The 18642-nt window shown below is 47.0% G+C and overlaps 1 protein-coding gene across 2 annotated transcripts in view; it reads left to right on the top strand.

Moving 5' to 3' along the window:
- The first annotated feature begins 9121 nt into the window (after positions 1-9121).
- Positions 9122-18642, top strand: part of TINAGL1 (tubulointerstitial nephritis antigen like 1) — a 29526-nt gene continuing 20005 nt past the window's right edge. The window contains exons 1-3 of one of the 2 annotated variants that reach the window (XM_083751799.1): positions 9122-9553; positions 12935-13270; positions 16887-16950. In XM_083751799.1, coding sequence (XP_083607925.1) covers positions 12967-13270; positions 16887-16950 — 368 coding nt within the window. In that variant the 5' untranslated portion in view covers positions 9122-9553; positions 12935-12966. Of the gene's footprint in view, positions 9554-11703; positions 11833-12934; positions 13271-16886; positions 16951-18642 lie in introns of those variants that run through there. The other variant, XM_083751798.1, reaches the window with a different exon arrangement.

Below are 18642 nucleotides of genomic sequence, written 5' to 3'. Positions count from 1 at the left end.
AGAGCTCTGCAAGGTCTTGTGAGAGCACTGCAAGATCTTATGAGAGCTTGCCAGAACTCCCTGCTGCTGCTTCTCCTCACTTCTCCAGTAGTGGTGGTTGTGGCAAGTGGGGCTCCCACTGGGAGCTGCCCTGGTGGGTTTCCACTGCCCAAGGCAGCTGCCTCAGTGTGCCTCCTGAGTGGGCCGGCCCTGGCTGTACTTTTAGAAGTCCTAATGCATCAGGATCTGATTTCTTTCCGCAGGGCCTGTAAGACAGAGTTGTTCCGCCTGGCCTTTGGCTTGGAGCCAATTTGATTCCCTCCCTCCCCCCCCCTCTCTCTCTCTCTCTCTCTCTCTCTCTCTTTTTTCTCCTCTTTCTTTCTTTTCCTTCTCCTGCGATGAGGCTACATTTTAATATTTTAATGTTCCATTATTTTAATGTTGTGTTTTATTTTTGTTTTTCAGTTGTAATCATTCATCTTGTTTTTATTATTGCTTGTAAGCCGCTCTGAGCCCGGCCTTGGCTGGGGAGGGCGGGGTATAAATAAAAAATATTATTATTATTATCCTCTTTGCCTCCTCCTCCTCTCTTCCTCTAAGCACCCCACCTGCTGCCCCAAACCCAACTTTCTTACTTTTGCCTCCCTTTTCCAGTAATCGCTAGGGATGTTCTCTCTGGCAAAGTGCAATGGGATACCCCTGTGTACTCCATGTGGACCACTGGCTGAAAAACAAGAGCAATGTGAGAAAGAGCATCTTTATTTTGGGAAATGAAGAGGGGGAGTTTTGGAAATAAACATTCTTGCGTACTAAAAGTCATCCAAGTGCCAGGCTGAGGGGAGAAAAGAAAGGCTCCGGGAAGAGCCATTCCCTGCTTGCATTACAATGGCTAAAGACTCATGTCAAGTGGAGGGGGATCTCTGCTGCTTTTCCCCAGGGGCTCATGGGAAAGCACATGACGCATGGCACATTCCCATCCACTCAGTCACTGCTAAAATATGCGCGGAGGAGACGCTGGGTCTCTGAGTGTCCTGCTGGGCCTTCCTGACACCCTGTCCAACACCCGGCCCCTTCAGCAGAAGGTGGGGTTGCTGCTACCGCCAGGAAGTGAGACTTACAGTCACCAACACAGGAAAAGGAGCTTTGGCGGATTAGAAAAATCTATCAAAGTTGTATAAACTTATCTTAAAGGTGACACTTCTTTCTTAAAATAGGGCCCTGATAGAAGAATTTATACAATTGTTTTAACCCATCACAAGTAGGAGGAATGTCTTGTTCAAGTTCCACTGTGGTTGTTGTTTTTCCACTCTGGCAAGCAAATACAGTGGTACCTCGGGTTAAGAACTTAATTCGTTCTGGAGGTCCGTTCTTAACCCAAAACTGTTCTTAACCTGGGGTACCACTTTAACTAATGGGGCCTCCTGCTGCCGCAGCATGATTTCTGTTCTCATCCTGAAGCAAAGTTCTTAACCCGAGGTACTATTTCTGGGTTCGTGGCATCTGTAACCTGAAGCGTCTGTAACCCGAGGTACCACTGTATCTCCAACCTTCCTTATGTCTGCTTCTATCCCATTTGCATTCTGTTGGGCTCTCTCTCTCTGGCCTCTGAATGTGCAAACACCAGCAACAGCATGGAGAAAGTGGACAGAGGAGTTTTTATCCTTCTCTCATTACACCAGAACTTGGGGTCATCCAATGAAACTGAATGTTGGAAGACTCAGAACAGACGAAAGGACGTACTTCTTCATGCAGCACATAGTGGAACTATGGAATTTGCTTGCACGGGAGACAGCGACAGCGACAGCGACACCAACAGATGACTTTAAAAGAAGATTGGACAAACTCGTTGAGGACAAGGCTATCAATGGCTACTAGCCACAATGGCTATGCACTGGTTCCATGGTCAGAGGCAGCAATGCTTTTGAATACCAGGCTCTGGAAGCCCTGCAGGGGTGGAGCAGCTGTTGCACTCAGGCCTAACTTGTTGATTTTCCAGAAGAGGGATCTGATTGGCTACTCTGAGAATAAGATGCTGGACTAGATGGGCCATAGGCCCAATCCGCTGGGATCTTCCTATATTTCTATGGAGAAGAAGCGAGCACTGAATGCTGTTTCAGAATAAGTTGGGAGCTCCAGTTGAGCAATGGCATGCCAGGAGTTGGAAACTTCCTCCTGACCCACTGGTGCCCCAAAGCTTCTTCAGGATTGGGCAACTTCCTCTTTGATGGAGTCAGCGTTGATTTTGCTAAATTACAGTAGCCTCTTCTAGGGCATGTGGAATGGGTTTGGAAGATAATTGCATATTGTTTGGCAAAGACCTTTGAAGAGTCAAAGGTCTGTCGCTTGAAGAGCAGCAGTGGGCCTCTGGCTCTTAAGAGGCTGGCCTGGACATGCCTAATGACACCCATGCTTTGTACTTGTACCTCTATAAACCGTGCCTCTTGGGCCAGGGGGTGGTTGTTGTGCAAGGCAGTACTGGGTTTCAGTGTTTTGGAATGAATTCTGGAGGTTCCTGTTGGGGGTGGGGATTTCTGAGGAATTTGGAGGAAAGCAAAAAAGAGTTTCCGTGAACTAGCAAAATATCTCACTGGGGCTCTGCACAACCTTTCCTTGGACCTACAGAAAATGTTGGTCTTATATGGACAGTGGGGAACAACAATGACTCATCAGTGGGGGGTGGGATGGGGGTTGCTTTCTTATCCGCCAACCACCGACCACTCTGACCACCATATGTTAATCAGAAGGTCTGTGTAGAACAGCCTTCATCAACCTGGTGCCCTCCAGATGTTTTTGGACTACATCTCCTATTGCACTTCTCTAAATCTGCCTCTGCAACACTTGATCTCAAAGACCAGCCTGGTGCTTAGGAAACTAGGTAAAGGTAAAGGGACCCCTGACCATTAGGTCCATTCGTGGCTGACTCCGGGGTTGAGGCGCTCATCTCGCTTTCTTGGCCGAGGGAGCCGGAGTACAGCTTCCGGGTCATGTGGCCAGCATGACTAAGCCACTTCTGGTGAACCAGAGCAGCGCACGAAAACGCCGTTTACCTTCCCGCTGGAGTGGTACCTATTTATCTACTTGCACTTTGATGTGCTTTCAAACTGCTAGGTTGGCAGGAGACTAGGAAACTAGGCAGCCCTTGATTTTGCCCCTTGACAGTGAGCAGCACCTGAGAGGCAGCCGGCTGAGGAAGGCACACAGCTCACCTGGTCACTGCCTCCCCCACCATGCTGAGATGAATGCATTTCTATTTTAATTATAGATGCAATATTTGAGGGGAAGTGGTCCTGCCTGTTGTGGGGATGACTGCTGGCATTTTTTTCTGCAGAAATGAAGTGACGCACACTGTGTGGATGGATGGGGTTTGCTTCAGCATATTTGCCCCCACCTGACTTCAAGGTCACAGCCCTGGGGTGACTCAGTGATGTTCCCTCCACATTTCCTAACCCTTCAGCACTTTGCTTGAGGGACGTTGGTGCTAAAGTGATTCAGACCCAGATTTTCACTTCCTCTGCCCTTCTCTTGGAAGAGGGTCCAATGCTATCCCCCTTGCCTTTCCAAGATGCTTTCAGTTCCTCTTATTCTGCCCCCACCCCACTTGTGCAAGGGATCATGACACATGGTTGTGCAACAGGAACCCCGTTGTGCAGAGTCCTGCCACTTGGGGTTGTGTAATGGGACTCTGGCAGGTCAATCCCAGAGCAAAGGCAGAGGCGCCCAACTGCCAAAGAGGACAGGGGGAGATGAGAGAAAACTTTGTAAAAGGCAGCTTGCTGGGTTATAGCCAATACTAGTCCTTCTCAAAGTAGACCCACTGAAATGAATGGACCTAAGTTAGTCATGTCCACTAATTTCACTGGGTCTACTCTGAGTAGGACCTTTTTGAGCAAGTGGTTTGTTCAAAATCAGCAGCAAACAGGCTCCAACGCTCACCTCCTTCCAGGCCTCTCTAGCTTCTTACTGATAATGTCCTCTTGTGAAGAGAACACTCCCTTTCCAGGTGTACTGTAATGGTTGTATGGGGGTTGCTCGTGCGTAAGTTGCCGCCACTCCTGGCTAGGTAGCCTGGTTAAACCTTTCCTGGCTGGACAGCCCTTCACTTCGTGGCTGTTCAGTTGCTAGCAGAATCTGTCAGTGGGCGTTTCTTAAACTTCTTCCAGCACAGAAGTTCTTTGACGCCAAGTCTACGCCTACTTTCCCTGCGCGGAAGTCTTCTGCGCAGGGTGGGTGTGGGCAGAGGAGGACCTGTGCTCTCCCCGCTGGTCTCCAGCGAAAAGTCCTGGAGACCCCTCTCCGATTCCCCCATCCGCCCCCCTTTATCCCTGGTGTTACGCTGATTTCCTTCCCCAGCTGATGAGTTACCTCTCTCCCTGCTTGGCCCTTCTCCGGCATCACTTGGGAGCCCTGCCTCCACTTCTGGCTCCGATGTCAGTTCCCTGACATGTACGTATTGCTAATACCCAAGAAACAGACTTACACTGGGAACTGATGGTTAGAAGATACTTGCTGAAATGGGTTGGTGGCTACTGGCTAATGGCAACAATGAGAGATGAATGAGCTTTTTCATTTGTTGGAAGCTTCCCAGAGTGGCTGAGGTAACCCACTCAGATGGGTGGCATATAAATAAATTGTTGTTGATGATGGTGTTATTATTTCAAAGCTCACCCTGAATTAACTCAGAAATCATTCTGCTGCAGCTTTCAGTAGGTGAGATTGGGTAAGGTGCTCACTCCTGAGGCAGAGAGGGGTGACCAAAGAGGGTTCAGACAATCCCCCAAAGCATTGAAAGAATTCATGAGGTGGGTTAGGCACTCCTACCATGGCACACCATGCAACAGCCACACATCATTTGCATGTTCAGGCACCATATGAAGGGACTTCATGCATGTTTCAGAGCTAGTTTGTATAGCTCCATAAATCTTCAAATACTTCAATTGTGTGTGAACTGACCTCTCCCTCCACACACACATAAGAAACTGCCCATTGCATCCAGTTCTAAGTAAAATGACCCCACTGTATCCATGGGTGGCAAAACTGTGGGGGAAATTCTCCAAATATTCTCCAGAGAAGTATAATTTTAGAACAGGTTGTTGTTGCTGTGTGTTTTATTTAGTGCGGGGCTGGAATCAGAAAATAAAATTTCAGAAAATTCTCCTTGGCGAAATTTCAGTCCAACTTCTCACCCGAAATATACTGTATTGTTAGTTCATGGAGATGGAGGCAGGAATCAATAGGCTATGAGAGAAGGGCTAGAAGGAAGAGGGGCCCAACTCATTAATGCTCCCTTTCACAATGTTAACATGCCACCCCCAATCTCCACAGCAGTGTGAGATTATAGGGGTTCAGGCACTTAGCCAGGGGTTGTGTTTGGAAATGAGGCACAGTGGAGATGGTGGTGTCTTTGGGATATATGGTTTATTTGCACATATATATAACATGAGCCTACAATGGAGGGGCTCACAGCATGTTTCTCCCGCAGCCACAGCCTTCGATTAAAATAGAAATCAACTGTCTTGCTCTGACCCTCTCTCCAACTTGCTCCTTTACATCTACGTTGCATCACTCCTAACCCTTCACTAGGTAATTGCCTGTGTTGCTTCTCCATTGCTTACAGACTGATCTGATTTTCCTCCGGCAAAAACTGCTAACCTCAAACTCTGCTACTTGCCTTTGTTCTTCCAGCTAATTCAGAGATCAGAGTGGGACCCCCACCCCTCTGCATGTGGCAAGGTGTCTTAGCCTTCTTGGTGGCTTTCTTGATGGGTGATCTTGTCTTTGCTTGCTTAACAACTCAGCCATGATCAGAGGGAAACTCAGTCCAGCTATTAAGAGTCTGTCTTCCAGTTTAACTTGCCAAGCATTGATTGTATTCTAACACTTACTAAACCTAGAAATTATGGGTGCCTGACACCCACACATCCTGGCACCCAAAACTCATAACAATACCATGGGTTGGATCCACAATGGTCCTTAGAGGTTTCCACCCTATTCACAGGCAGGAAAATTCCCATTCCACCTACAGTTTAGAGGGATTCCAAAAAAGGAATTTCTCAAGTTATTTTGGGAGATGTTTCATCTCAGCTCTCATTGCTCCCCTGGGTGAATCTCTGCTCCAGGTTGGCCTCCTTCCAATGAGGGCCAGAACAGAGACTCATGCAGAAACACAAAAGCTGGACTTCTTTGTGGGTGGCTCATGTTTTATATTTGGCTTCATATGCCTCCAAAGGAACCCTTTTCAGATGTGGGATGAAATGTGCTCCATATTTCAATTCAGAAAGGCGTGTCTCAGCTATCAGAAGCTTAGATTTCTATTTTTTAAAGTAGGCTGAGTTCAGGTGGGTTTGTGGCTCCAGCTAAGCCTTCCTCCTCGCGACCACCTTTCCATCTCAGCCAGCCACAGACAGTGGCAGCCTGACTTAATTCCCATCTCTTTTCTTGCCAGCATCCTGAGGTCACAGTTGGCACTGTGCCCAACCACTGTGGCTAATTTTTTTTTTCTTGGCGCAACCACAGCCCAGTCTCTTGCATGTGCCAATGGCAACTTGCCATCTGGTTCGGCACTGAGTGCTGCCAAGAGAAACCTGTGGAGGGATGCCACAGTTTGGTGGCATATCTCTCTGGCTTTATTGAGGGTGCAGCTGGCTAGCGCATCCTTGCCCTGCTGGCTCCTGCTTGAGCAGGATGAGATGCTGCATCCCATGTCTTTGGAGGCAGATTCGGCCTTGATCTTTGGCAACGCATCTCCATGTGGATCCTTCTTGGGGGTGGGAAGAGGAAACCACAGCTGAAAGACTTCACTGAGGCTTCAGGTCAGGCTTTGCTTCAGCAGAGACCCCTTCCCCAGGGATGAATGTGCTGCCAGAGCCTCCAGTTTTTCCTCCCCGACACACACACTTTTTTAAAGCATGCATATTTATAATTATCATGTAGAGTGTTGTACAAAATCATCTCCAATCAGAGGTGGCTGGTGGAGTGGAAAGGCAGGGAGACCAACATGAGGCTGAACCAGAGCCAATGGCGAGCAGAACCAGAGGCTTACCTAAGGTTCCTTGCACCCTTGTCAAGAAGCTGTATCAGCATCCCTGCCCCCCCCACCCACAAAAAACCAAATAGCCACATTAGATGTGGTTGCATTTTACATGACCCAAGTATTCTAAGTGTCTGGATTGTGGGCAAAGTGAGGAGGAAGAGTGAAAAAAATCACATGCCTTTGTGCCTTGGTAAGAGGATTCTCCTGTGTTTGATCTTGCCACAACAGCAGGGGCATTTCAACAAACACATATATGTCATATACCCACCCCTCAAAGGCCTGCAACCCTGGAGGGGGCTGATTTCACCAACCCCTAAGTACACCTGTAGGCAGACCCACCCTCCAGAGTCATTGTATGTAAGATGGCAGGCAGGTAACAGGCAGGAGTTCACTGAGCCTGGTTGGATTCTGCCCATTTAACCTCATGGACCAACCTCCACTGAGTTCAATGAGCATCATAATAGATGCAAACACATAAGCATTTTTTAACATTTCATTTCTTTCCTTTAGCAGATAATTATTAAAGTCACCAAATCAGTTGTTAAGCTGTTATTCCCACATTAATTTTTTTTCCGTTTTCTCTCCCTCCCTCAAGACCACATAAGGATTTACTGCACTGTGTGTTCATTTATTCCAGGTGGATATTTAAATAATATTTTGTTATCCCTTTGCCCACCTTCCCAAACCAGAATTATATTTGTTAATTTTATCATCTAGACAATGCCCCCAATTTTTATCCATCAGATTTCTGATTTTGGTGGGCCTGACTTCTTCCATGACAGAAGGAAAGCTGCTGTTAAGTGAATAATCATTTATTGATCTTCCAAACTAAATGTCCTTAGTAGGGACAGGGTACTAAAAACAACAACCCCAATCTCTCCATGGGACCACTGGGGATCTTTAGTACTTGAAAGCATTTTTAGCATACCCTCCATGCCCTCTTCTCACAACAATATTGTGAGGTACGTTGGGTTGAAGGGGTGACTTGCCCAAGATTGACTGGTGAGCTTCATGGCTACGTGGAGATTTGAACTCAGGACTCCCTGCTCCCATTCCAACACTATACAACAGTCTGTCAAAGGTTTTGTTCTGAGTTCACCAAGAAAGTTTTCTGGCTATGCAGGGGTGTGCACTGGGATCTCCAAGGTTTAAACCCAACACTCCAACGAGAAGAAGATAATCTGTGGCCTTCCAGATGCTGCTGCATTCCTATCATGCCCTAGCCAGCATGCTCAATAGTCAGAAATGACTGGAACTGTGAAAGTCCAGCAATATTTATTTATATTTATTAGACACCACCCTGGCTGCCTATAGATTTGATTCAGCCTTTATTCGTGCTTGCTTTTGAAATTCAAAGAGGACTCCCTCTGTTTGCAGTCACAGGGACTAGAACCTTGTGTTTATTTGTTGTTTTTTTAAAGCTGCTATTTATTTTAGTGTGGTGCTTATGCCATGCTTAGATCCCCAACAGAGGTGCAAGTGAGAGGAAATGTTCATATAAAAGAATGAGTATTTATTTAGCAAGTCTGGAACTCCCCACCATACTGTTTTAGCGGCCTGCTGAAAACTTTTCTGTTTCAACAAACCCACTCAGCTGCATATTTTAGGTATACTTTGCTTTAAAGTTTTACTGATTTTATAACTGTTTTCAGTGATTCTATCTGCTTCTAGTTGGTTTGTATATTTTCGTACTGCTTTGCGTAAAACCAGACTTGCACAACACCGCTTGGAGAATTTCTTTGAGAAATCGTTGAATGAATGAATTATTATTATTATTATTATTATTATTATTATTATTATTATTATTATTATTATTATTATTATTTTAAAAAAAACAATCAACTGTATTACGCTTAGTCAACAACTAGCTCTAAGTTGCTTACATAACAGGATAAAATATTCATTAAAAATAACGATAAAAAGAGACTTTAAAAGCAGATAAAAGCCGACCGGTTAAATAAAATAAAGCGAGGAAGGGAAGGGGAATGTCCCTTCCTAGCGCTGCGTCTCTCACCACTAGGAAAAACTACCACTGCACGCCCCACCCCAGAAGGGTCCTCCGCGCTGCCCCTGCGTAAAGCTGGGCGGGTCGGAGAGGCAGGCTGCAGGCTTGGTTGCCGGGACTGGATCGAGAGAGCCGGTGGGCTGGGAAGCGTACATAAGAGGCGCTTGAATCTCCGGTCAGCAGTGCGAGAGAGACGTCCGCCCGCTCCTGCCGCCCCTGCCGCCCCTGCCAGGGACTTTTCCTCGGCGAGGAGCAACGGCTGCCTGCCTGCCTGTCTGCCTGCGAGCGCCAGAGCTGCAGCTCACACCCCCTTCAGGTCCACGAAGCCCGCGCCTTCTCCTGCGCGACTGATTCTTCAGGAGATCAGCCTCTCTGGTATGCCGCCGACTTTCCCTTCGGCTGCTCCTCTCCGGGTGAAAAGCGATCCAACTTGGCCAGAGCCTGAGCATCACCGGGGCAGGAAGGCGAGGCTGTTCTCTTGTTGAGGCTCCTCTGAACCTCGTTTCCAGGTTTGGACCTCAGGCGGGGAAGCTGGTGGGGTAAGTGTTACACGGCCAGGTGTGAAACGTGGAGTAGGGCAGGGATGGGGAAACGTGTGGGGTACAGGGCTGTAACTCCGTGGGGAGAGCATCTGCTTTGCATGCAGAATGTCTTGGGTTCAACCGCAACCCCGCGGCATCTCTACATAGGGCTGGGGATGTCCCCTGTCTGAAGAGAGCTGCCAGCCAGTGTGTGCAATACTGAGCTAGGTGGACAAAGGTGTGATTTGGTCTATGTTCCTTCGTGGCCCTCCAGACTCCAACTCCCATCATATCTGACTGACCACCCGAAAGTTCTATCACAGAAAAATGGGGGGGGGGCAGGATGCAGGATAAAATGGGATAAAGAGGGTTGATGCATTTTTTTAAAAAAAGTATTATATTTGAATGTGTCATGTGCATCAATGTCATTGATTGCTAGGTTGCCAAATGCACAAGTTGGCCTTGGTGCTTCTGCTTACTAGGGTTGCCAACTTACTAAAACCATGCTTACATGCACAGGTGAGAGCAACAATCGAGTGGTCCATTGTTTGGCAATCATAATGTAATTGAAGCTACAAAGGAAAATGCTAAGCATATTTATATCAAAGTTCCAGATCAGAGTGCAACAACATCTGGAGGGCATCAGGTTGCCCATCCCTGGGATCAAGGTCAAGGGTACCTTGCTGAAGCTAGGCAGCTCTGGGTCTAGTCAATGCCTCGGTGGCTGATCACCTTGGAACCACAGGCATGCCACCTTGGGTTCTGTCATCTAAAAGCTTCCTAAACAACGGTCAGGGTGCAGAAGTCTGTGGATCAAGAAAACCAGGGTGCTGTCATAGTTAGTGTCAGACTGAGGAGAGCTGGGTTCAAATCCTTGTCCAGCCACCAAGATCACTGGTTGGCTTTGGGCCCACCTAGCTTACCTCACAGGATTGTTGTAAGGATTAAAGCTGAAGAGAGCTTTTTTTTGGAAGAAGGGTGGGATAGAAATGCAACGAGTTAGACAGATATCCTGGAGATCTCTTAAAAGACCCATATAAAGAACTTGCTAAGTGAGAAGGAATTTTTTTACTACATATTCTCTCTAACCCCCCCCCCCCCCAAGCCTCCCACACATCCAAGGCATCTGGGAAGGAAAGGGGAGCCTGGTGCATCACAAAATAAAGGGTGGGGTTTTGGTTTTAAAACCCTAATTTTTCTATTCTAGTTCTATTCTAATTGATGTAGTTTAAGAAGTCCCCAGTGAAAGGGTATTTTTGGGGGGGGGGCTTGAACATATAAGTGTTCTTTCTCCTTCCTGTGTTTAGTTAGTGAGGAAGAGTTTTGTCTGAGAGGGGGTGGGTGTTCCGATTGCCAGGGAAGGCCCCCAGTCCCGAGTGTTTGTGTGGACTCCCTTATCAGCAATGTGTTTAAATAAAGGTGCACCAGGAAAGGTTATATTTAATAACTGTCTGCGAAATTTAGAACATGCTGCTAATGTTTGTGTTTGGGGTGGGGAACTAGGGTGTGGGTGCCACTCATCCCGTGTCGCTAGGAGGGATGCGGAATTGACTGGAACTGTTGCAGATTGTGTTATGTGTACTGTGTAAACTGTGCTCTCGTCAAGTGGGCACGAAGTTCTCCTGTTTTGCAGTTATGTCTTTTGGAGATCTTTTCCCATCACTACTAAAACAAAAACAAAACAAAAAAACAACAAAAAAACAAAAGAACAAAAAAAGAACTCAATTTTTTTAAAAAAATCCTCTTCCATTTGAAATGCCACCGGCTCTGGGCTGGAAAACTTCCATAGTTGTACAGTCACATAACAAACACCACAGTTCAAAGGGAGATAAGCCGCACACTAACAGGCGCAAGCCCAGATTCCCTGCCTTGCACGAGATGAGAGCCGTTCTTGAACGCTCCACCTCCTCAGATTGATGAGCCGCACTGTGTGTTTCCGTGGACTTTGCCGACTGAGGTCAGAAGGCGACAGTTAATCAAAATGACGCCCCACTACTTCCTAGCATCTGGAAGAGCAAGGCAGAGGTGTGGGGTGGGAGGAGAGGCCCAGATTCCTTCCTTGCCTTCTGACCTTGAGCCGCCCTCCTCTTGAGATTGCTGCTGCTGAGAGTAGAAAACTTATTGCATTGCTGAAGTCTGAGATCATAGAAGGTGCCTTCTTACTCCCAGGTGGCCATGAGATGGGAGGACACAGGGGAGATGCCAGAGAAGGAATAAGAACGGGGCAGAGGCCGTCTTCCTCTTCCAGGGCTAGGGGGCACAGCAGACACCAGCACCCAGTCTTTCTAACATGAAAGGTGAGGGGGCTCATCCTTCCTCCAATTTCTTTTTTTGAGAAACTTTGAACTTCAATCACAGTTCAGAAACAGTTACTTTGGAGTTCTAGCTTCATATTCCAAATGTATCATTGGCAACAGGTATCTTGAGAGAGAAAAAATACTCTTATCAGATTACCCCCAGAAATTCATTAAATCTGAATTAAATTGGAGGTGGGGTGTGTGTGGAATTCAGGCTGGCATCATGTTTTGAGGATGGTGTAAAAATGAGGTGTCTCTGTCCTCCAGTAAAAGCCAGCTTGGAAGAACGCCCAGTGCTGTCCCCTCCTTATTTGATCGGCTGCTTTCAGCTGCTCTGTTCATGAGTTCAAGGCTGTACCCTTTTGCTTTCTTTTTCCATCCTGAAGGCAGCGTAAACAGGAAAATGTCCCGAGTTACATTCCTGGCTTGGAAAGCCTGGGCTCAGGGAAAATGGCTGGGACAGATATATCAGAGGATGTAAGAGACACGATTACTGTATTCTGGCTGAGCCAGCCCTGTGCTCCTGGATACCTGAAGGTCAAGCTGAACACCATCTTCCAGCGAGGGAAGCCCAGAGCATGCTGGCGAGACTTGTGGGATTTCTTCTCTCGAGCTGCCAGCTGAAGTGGAGGATCCTATTGGGGCAAAACATTTGAATGTTGAACACTGCCCGCCCTCCCCTGCAAAATTGCTCCCTGCACATTCCTGCGTGTTTCATGGAGGGGATTGACTGTCAGGCCAGGCAGGGTGCAGAGCAACCCAAGGGAGACCATCAATGGGAAGGGCTGCTGGTGCCTGCTGTGAGTGTCTGCCTTCAGGGGCACAATTGCGACTACACTTTGGGGTGCTCTTTTGGAGGATTTGGGTCAGAGTTCCGGAAACTCTGTTCTGCTGGGGGGGGGGGGGAAGTATTGTCCTTGATGTTACTGCACTGATCAGGTCACTTTAATTTTTTACGTTGTGTTTTTGTTTCATATTGTAAATCACTTTGAGCATCATTTTACGGGGTGCATAACCTGGTATGTATCCAACCAAGCTCCACATAGTGTAAAAGGGAGATTGATTCCTCTGTGTGATTCTCCATCTTTTCATTGTTCTCCAGGACCTGCAGATCCCAGAAGATCAAACAGAAGAATGAAGGCCTTCTGGACTCTCTTGGGCATAGTGCTGTTGGCAGTAGAGGCCCTTGCTCTCCGGGCATCTCGTACACGGAGGGAGCTGGCCCCAGGATTGCATGAACGGGGGATCAGGGACGCAGGAGGCTCTTACTGTGAACGCCGTAATGCTTGCTGCCCTGGGAGGGATGATGGCTGCACAGTGCCATACCTGGACACCATCTGCTACTGCGACATCTTCTGCAACCGCACTGTCTCTGACTGCTGCCCCGATTTCTGGGAGTACTGTTTGGGCATCGAACCTCCGTTTGCTGTGCAGAAAGGTAGGTTACTTGCGGGTGGATTGCCTGATCGGTGGGTATATATAACAATATATAACAATGGAGGTGAGTCTGAGGGGAGAGGAGGGGGGTACAGATGTGGGCTGCTTTGCAGACTTTGTTCACACTGCTTGGGGTGCTGATGGTCCAAGTCACCTGGAGGGCACAGGGTTGAGAAAAGTTGTTTAGGAGGTTAGATGTTTTGAGATAGGTGTTTGTGACTTGGTCAGATAAGGGTCTGTGGGCATAAGTGGCTGTGTGTGCTGGACAATTATGAATGGTTGCATTTGTGTGTGTTTTCGTTTTCTCTTCCTCTGTGTTAATACTATAGATTGTAGAAACAGATCAGAAGGAAAGTCGCAGCAGGCAGGCTGTTGGTTCCTAGCAATACCCAAGATTGCTTAAAGAAATAAGCACATGGATAGAATGGTGCCAATTGGAGGTGTGCCAAAGTTTAGGGGCATGGCGATAGACTCTCCTGCCCAGTTCATCACTAAACGCATCCAAACCATGCCCAGTAGTTGTAGATGAGACAGGCTGAGTTCATGCTACTCTTCTGATCCTTCCTCCCCAAACTGGATTTCCTGCAGTCTGAATAAAATGCTGCAGAAAACAGAGCACAGGGGAAACACAGGCTGGCAGTGCTTTGATAATGACATCGTGTAGATGCCTTGTAAAAAAATGATGAGGAAAGAACAACAATTCTATGGTAAATGTCTGTTGTGGAAGCCGGCATAGAAAGTAGCACTTCTTGCAACCTGCATTTAATTTGCGGAACTCACTGCCACAAGATGTAGTAATGACTTTTTTACTTTGGGTGACTTTAATACGGAATTAGAGACAAATTCCTGGAAGAGGATAAGCCACATTCATCAACCAAATGCCCTCCAGATATTTTGGTCCACAGCTCTCTTCAGGCTCCACCAGCACCACCACATTGGAGAAGATAGCCAGAGAAGAGGCAGTGCATTTTGGAGTGCCCAATGTTGGGGCCAAATCATCACAATCACCATCATGATCATCACCCTACCTTTTCCCCAGACTGGGACACAAGAAGGCTTACAGATAAAATAATTAGGATGCTGTTGTTGTAATGTTACACTGGGCACTTGGATTGATCTGAGAAAGACCAACCTTATGATTAAATGTGTGGATATTTATTATTATTGGGATTCTCCCATTCCCCCCACTCCACATGCTGAAGACGTCAGTGTTTGGGTCCTTAAATCTGCCTCTACTAGATGTGTCATGCAAATATGCCCTTGGCACAATCGCAGTCTCCAGAGTCCCAGTAGGGATACTTCCGCAGCAGCTGCAAAATCCCCTTGACCCCCTTTAAGGAAAATGTGATTTCCCCTTCCATCCTTGCTTAAAACAATAGGTGCCTTTCTCTTGAGTGTCTCATAGAAGGGCTGGTGGTGGGGAATGCCTTCAGCTTCCATCAGGGCTCTGACTTCCCTCTGAAATAAGACGTTTAACCCCATCAAAGCTGAATCCAAAGGGGAAATAGAAATTTTCATTTTGGGCTAAATTTTCTCCCTGCCCCAAGCAGTTAATTTCTAAAAAGAGCAGTGCTAAACCCTAGCCAGGAAACCAATTCCACACTCTCAAGTTTTGGTGTGCATGGACTATTTTACCTTCCCCATCCCTAGTGGTGGGAAAAAAGCACTTTGGGCATACTCATATAAATCGTCATGTTTATTGCTATTTTTCACATTGGGAGGTACCTTATCCTGAGACGTAGGAGGCAACCTAATGCTGAGCCAGATCATTGGTCCATCTAGCTCAGCCTCATCCTCACCGACTGGCAATGGCTGTCTGGGTTATAGACCAGGGACATCCCCAGCTCTCCCTAAAGTTAATTATAATAATAAATGATTTGCAAACCAGATGTCCTGCCTTCTGGTCATTGGCCCCTCTAGTACTGTACTGCCTACACTGAGAGGTAGCCATTCTCCAGGGCATTGGGGATGCTGCTGAGTTCATGGCAGAGACAACCTTCTCAAAGGAGGCTTCCTGGCTTGCAAGCTGGTCAGGAACACCACCTTCTGTTACTACCACAAGATCATGCATTATCACATTCCCATTGTTCCACCTCCACTGCCAGAGGCAGCATGCCTCTGAATACCAGTTTCTGGAAGCTGCAGGTGCAGTGAGTGCTGCTACCTTCAGGTCCTGCTTGCAGGCTCCCTGTAGGCATCTGATTGGCAACTGTGAGAAGAGGTCCTTGGCTTGGTCCAGCAGGGCTCTTTGTATATTCTTATGTTTCTATACATTACTGCCAACAGGTAACACATATCTTCTTGAAACTGACTTCTCAGAAGGCAGAGGGGTAACTGCACAGGAGTTTCAGGGTTTATGGAGCAGAATTACATGCCTGAAACCTTCCTCTTGCCCCTCCCTACACAACTAGGAAAGTTCTGTACATTCTGGACTCCAATGGGCCACTAGCAGGCTCTTCCTATCTTCTTAAGAGCTAGGGTTTGCCCCTCCCTTCACATTTTCCAAGCCCGACTTGGAAAATGGCATTTGAAACATGCTCCAGCCTTGAATTAATTAATCAAACTTTGACCCTGAGCTCTCAATCCAAATCCTCAGCGCAGGAGTGCGAACTCTACTGAACACAGTGAGATTTTATACAGTTCAACCTTTGCGAGCTTCAACCAGCCTTTTGTACTCTGGAAAGGTTAAAAGGGTAGAATTTATCCCATACTTTCCATGTACATTTATGGAGGGAGAGAAGCTTCTAAACAGTAAGTTATTGTTGCTCCAGAACCAGGGAGTGGTACGTAATTAAGCCAGGCTACATCAGTGTGTCGGTTCCCCCAGCATGCCTTATTATGTTTTAGTGAGAAATTACAAGAAATGCACTACAGGGTTTAGCTCGGATGATAAAGCCCTGAAGGCTTAATGATGTCTTTTGTAATATTTGATGTGCTTACAGTATACAATCAGAGCATGGCAGGGGTTAATAGACGCCCATAAACACCAGCAGCTACACCCAAGCAGTGCTCTCAGCTCTTTCTCTTTCTTCTCTATCTGATTTTAGCTGGTTTGAAACTGCGCAACTGGTTCCCAAACCATTTCTCTGCTGCCCCTCCCACTAGCTGGAGTCTTGCCTTCCCAAACTCTGCTGGGGGTTGTATTCCAAAAACCGGAGAGAGATTTCCAGAAATCAGGAGTCTCTCCCCCATTGCTGGTTCCTATTGATTATGGCTGGTGTGTGTGTGTGTGTGTGTGTGTGTGTATACATACATACATACATACATACATACATACATACATACATACATACTGCTTTTTGGCCCAAATGCCCCCAAAGTGATGGACAAAATAGAAAAGAAAAATACAATAAAGTATGATAAATTCAAATACAAGTGTACAATAAATATAATGCAATATAAGCATGACATCTGGGCTTTTAGTACAAGCAATCAGCCTAACTAAATATTGCTTTCCCAGCATCCACAGCAGTAAACAGTTGTACAGAATACTGCTCTGAATCCTGATATTGGGCGGTTGAGCCCCTCTACCGAAATGTAAGCCTTCTTGCTATCTATATGGATCCATATGCACTCAGTTTCCCATCCCAGTTTTCTCCTTGTTCCCTCCCTTCCAGCCTGCATCCGTAATGGACACAAGTTCCCAACAGGCTCAACCTACAGAGATAACTGCAACTTCTGGTAAGTTGGGCTCTTTGATCACAGAAGCATTTTTTTCAGTCAAAGTCTCTCTGCCAAAGGTTCCCTTCAGGCCGTCAGCATTTGGCAGAAGGAATCTGAGCGCATGCTAGAGCTTTCAGTTTGCACTGCTTAACAGATCTGCAAAACAACAAATCTGCTTTAAAAACTTGCATGGACTTTTGCAGTTAGGAAAGTGACAGGGAAATGCATTGAAATAATCTGGATGAATGAAGATGCTTGATTATGCTTTTGTATTTGTTGGAAGCCGCCCAGAGTGGCTGGGGCAACACAGTCAGAAGGGCCAGATGCAAATAAAACAACAACAACAACAACAAGATCAATTATTATTATTATTACTATTTAGTGTAAACACAATACATACAGAGCATGGTTAAGCTATGTAACTCACTCCCCCAGGAGACAGTGATAGCGACCAACTAAAGTTAAAGGGACCCCTGACCAATAGGTCCAGTCGTGGCTGACTCTGGGGTTGCGGCGCTCATCTTGCTTTACTGGGTGAGGGAGCCAGTGTACAGCTTCTGGGTCATGTGGCCAGCATGACTAAGCTGCTTCTGGCGAACCAGAGCAGCACACAGAAGTGCTGTTTACCTTCCCACCGGAGTGGTACCTATTTATCTACTTGCACTTTGACGTGCTTTTGAACTGCTAGGTTGGCAGGAGCAGGGACCGAGCAATGGGAGCTCACCCCGTCATGGGGATTCGAACCGCTGACCTTCTGATCGGCAAGTCCTAGTCTCTGTGGTTTAACCCACAGCACCACCCGCGTCCCTAGCCACAAACTAGGATGGCTTTAAAAGAGAATTAGACAAATTCATGGAGGAGAAAGCTATTAGTGGCTATTAGCCTCTGTCTCCATGGTTAGAGGCAATAATGCTTCTGAATACCAGTTGCTGGGAGTCAGAATTGTGCTCAGGTCCTGTTTCTAGGCTTCCCATGGGCATCTTGTTGGCTGCTCCAAGAATAGGATCCTGAACTAGATGGGCCATTGGCCTGATCTAGCAGACTCTTTTTTCCTTTTGTTCTTATGTCACCATGGCGTTGAGAACATGGTGCTGGACTCGATGCGCCTTTGATCAGATCCTGCAACAAAGCTTTCCTTGTGGTCTGAAGGGCAAAGGGAAGATGAGTGTTAAACAGAGAGTCCCAACTGAGCTCCAGTTAACTGCTCAGCAGGCCCTGGCAGGATGCAGACTCTAAGGGGAGAGTGTTGCTGCCAGGCAGGTCCGTAAAAGGACAAAACCTTTTCTGCCTTCAGGATGGGAAAGGGGGTGGGGAAAAGGATTGTTGTTGCTTTTTAAAGTGCCTTTTGGCCGAGAGAAAATGCCAAGCGTTCTATGAAGCATAGCTAATGTTGGAATTGGCTCCTCGTCAGCAAGGCCACCGTGTTTCCTGAAGGCTTCGTGGAAAGGATTAGGGCACCTTGTGCTAGCAATGTGCTTGCAGAGGGCTTGGCCATAGACCATGTGCAGGGGGAGCTTGGTCTATGAACGCGCACATGCACACACACACACACACACACAGGATTTTGGGGGCCTTATCCCAAGTCAGACCATTGTGTCCATCCAACTCAACTGTCTAGCAGTGGCTTTCCAGGATTTCAGAGTGGTCTCCCCCAGCTCCACCTGCAGATCCTGGGAATTTAACCTGAGACATTCTGCATGCAGAGCAGAT

This window comes from Podarcis gaigeae (assembly GCF_964106915.1).
Source record: "Podarcis gaigeae genome assembly, chromosome: 8".
Classification (NCBI taxonomy): domain Eukaryota; kingdom Metazoa; phylum Chordata; class Lepidosauria; order Squamata; family Lacertidae; genus Podarcis; species Podarcis gaigeae.
The sequence above is the reverse complement of the archived record's forward strand: the minus strand, read 5'-3'. Positions and strand labels throughout refer to the sequence as shown.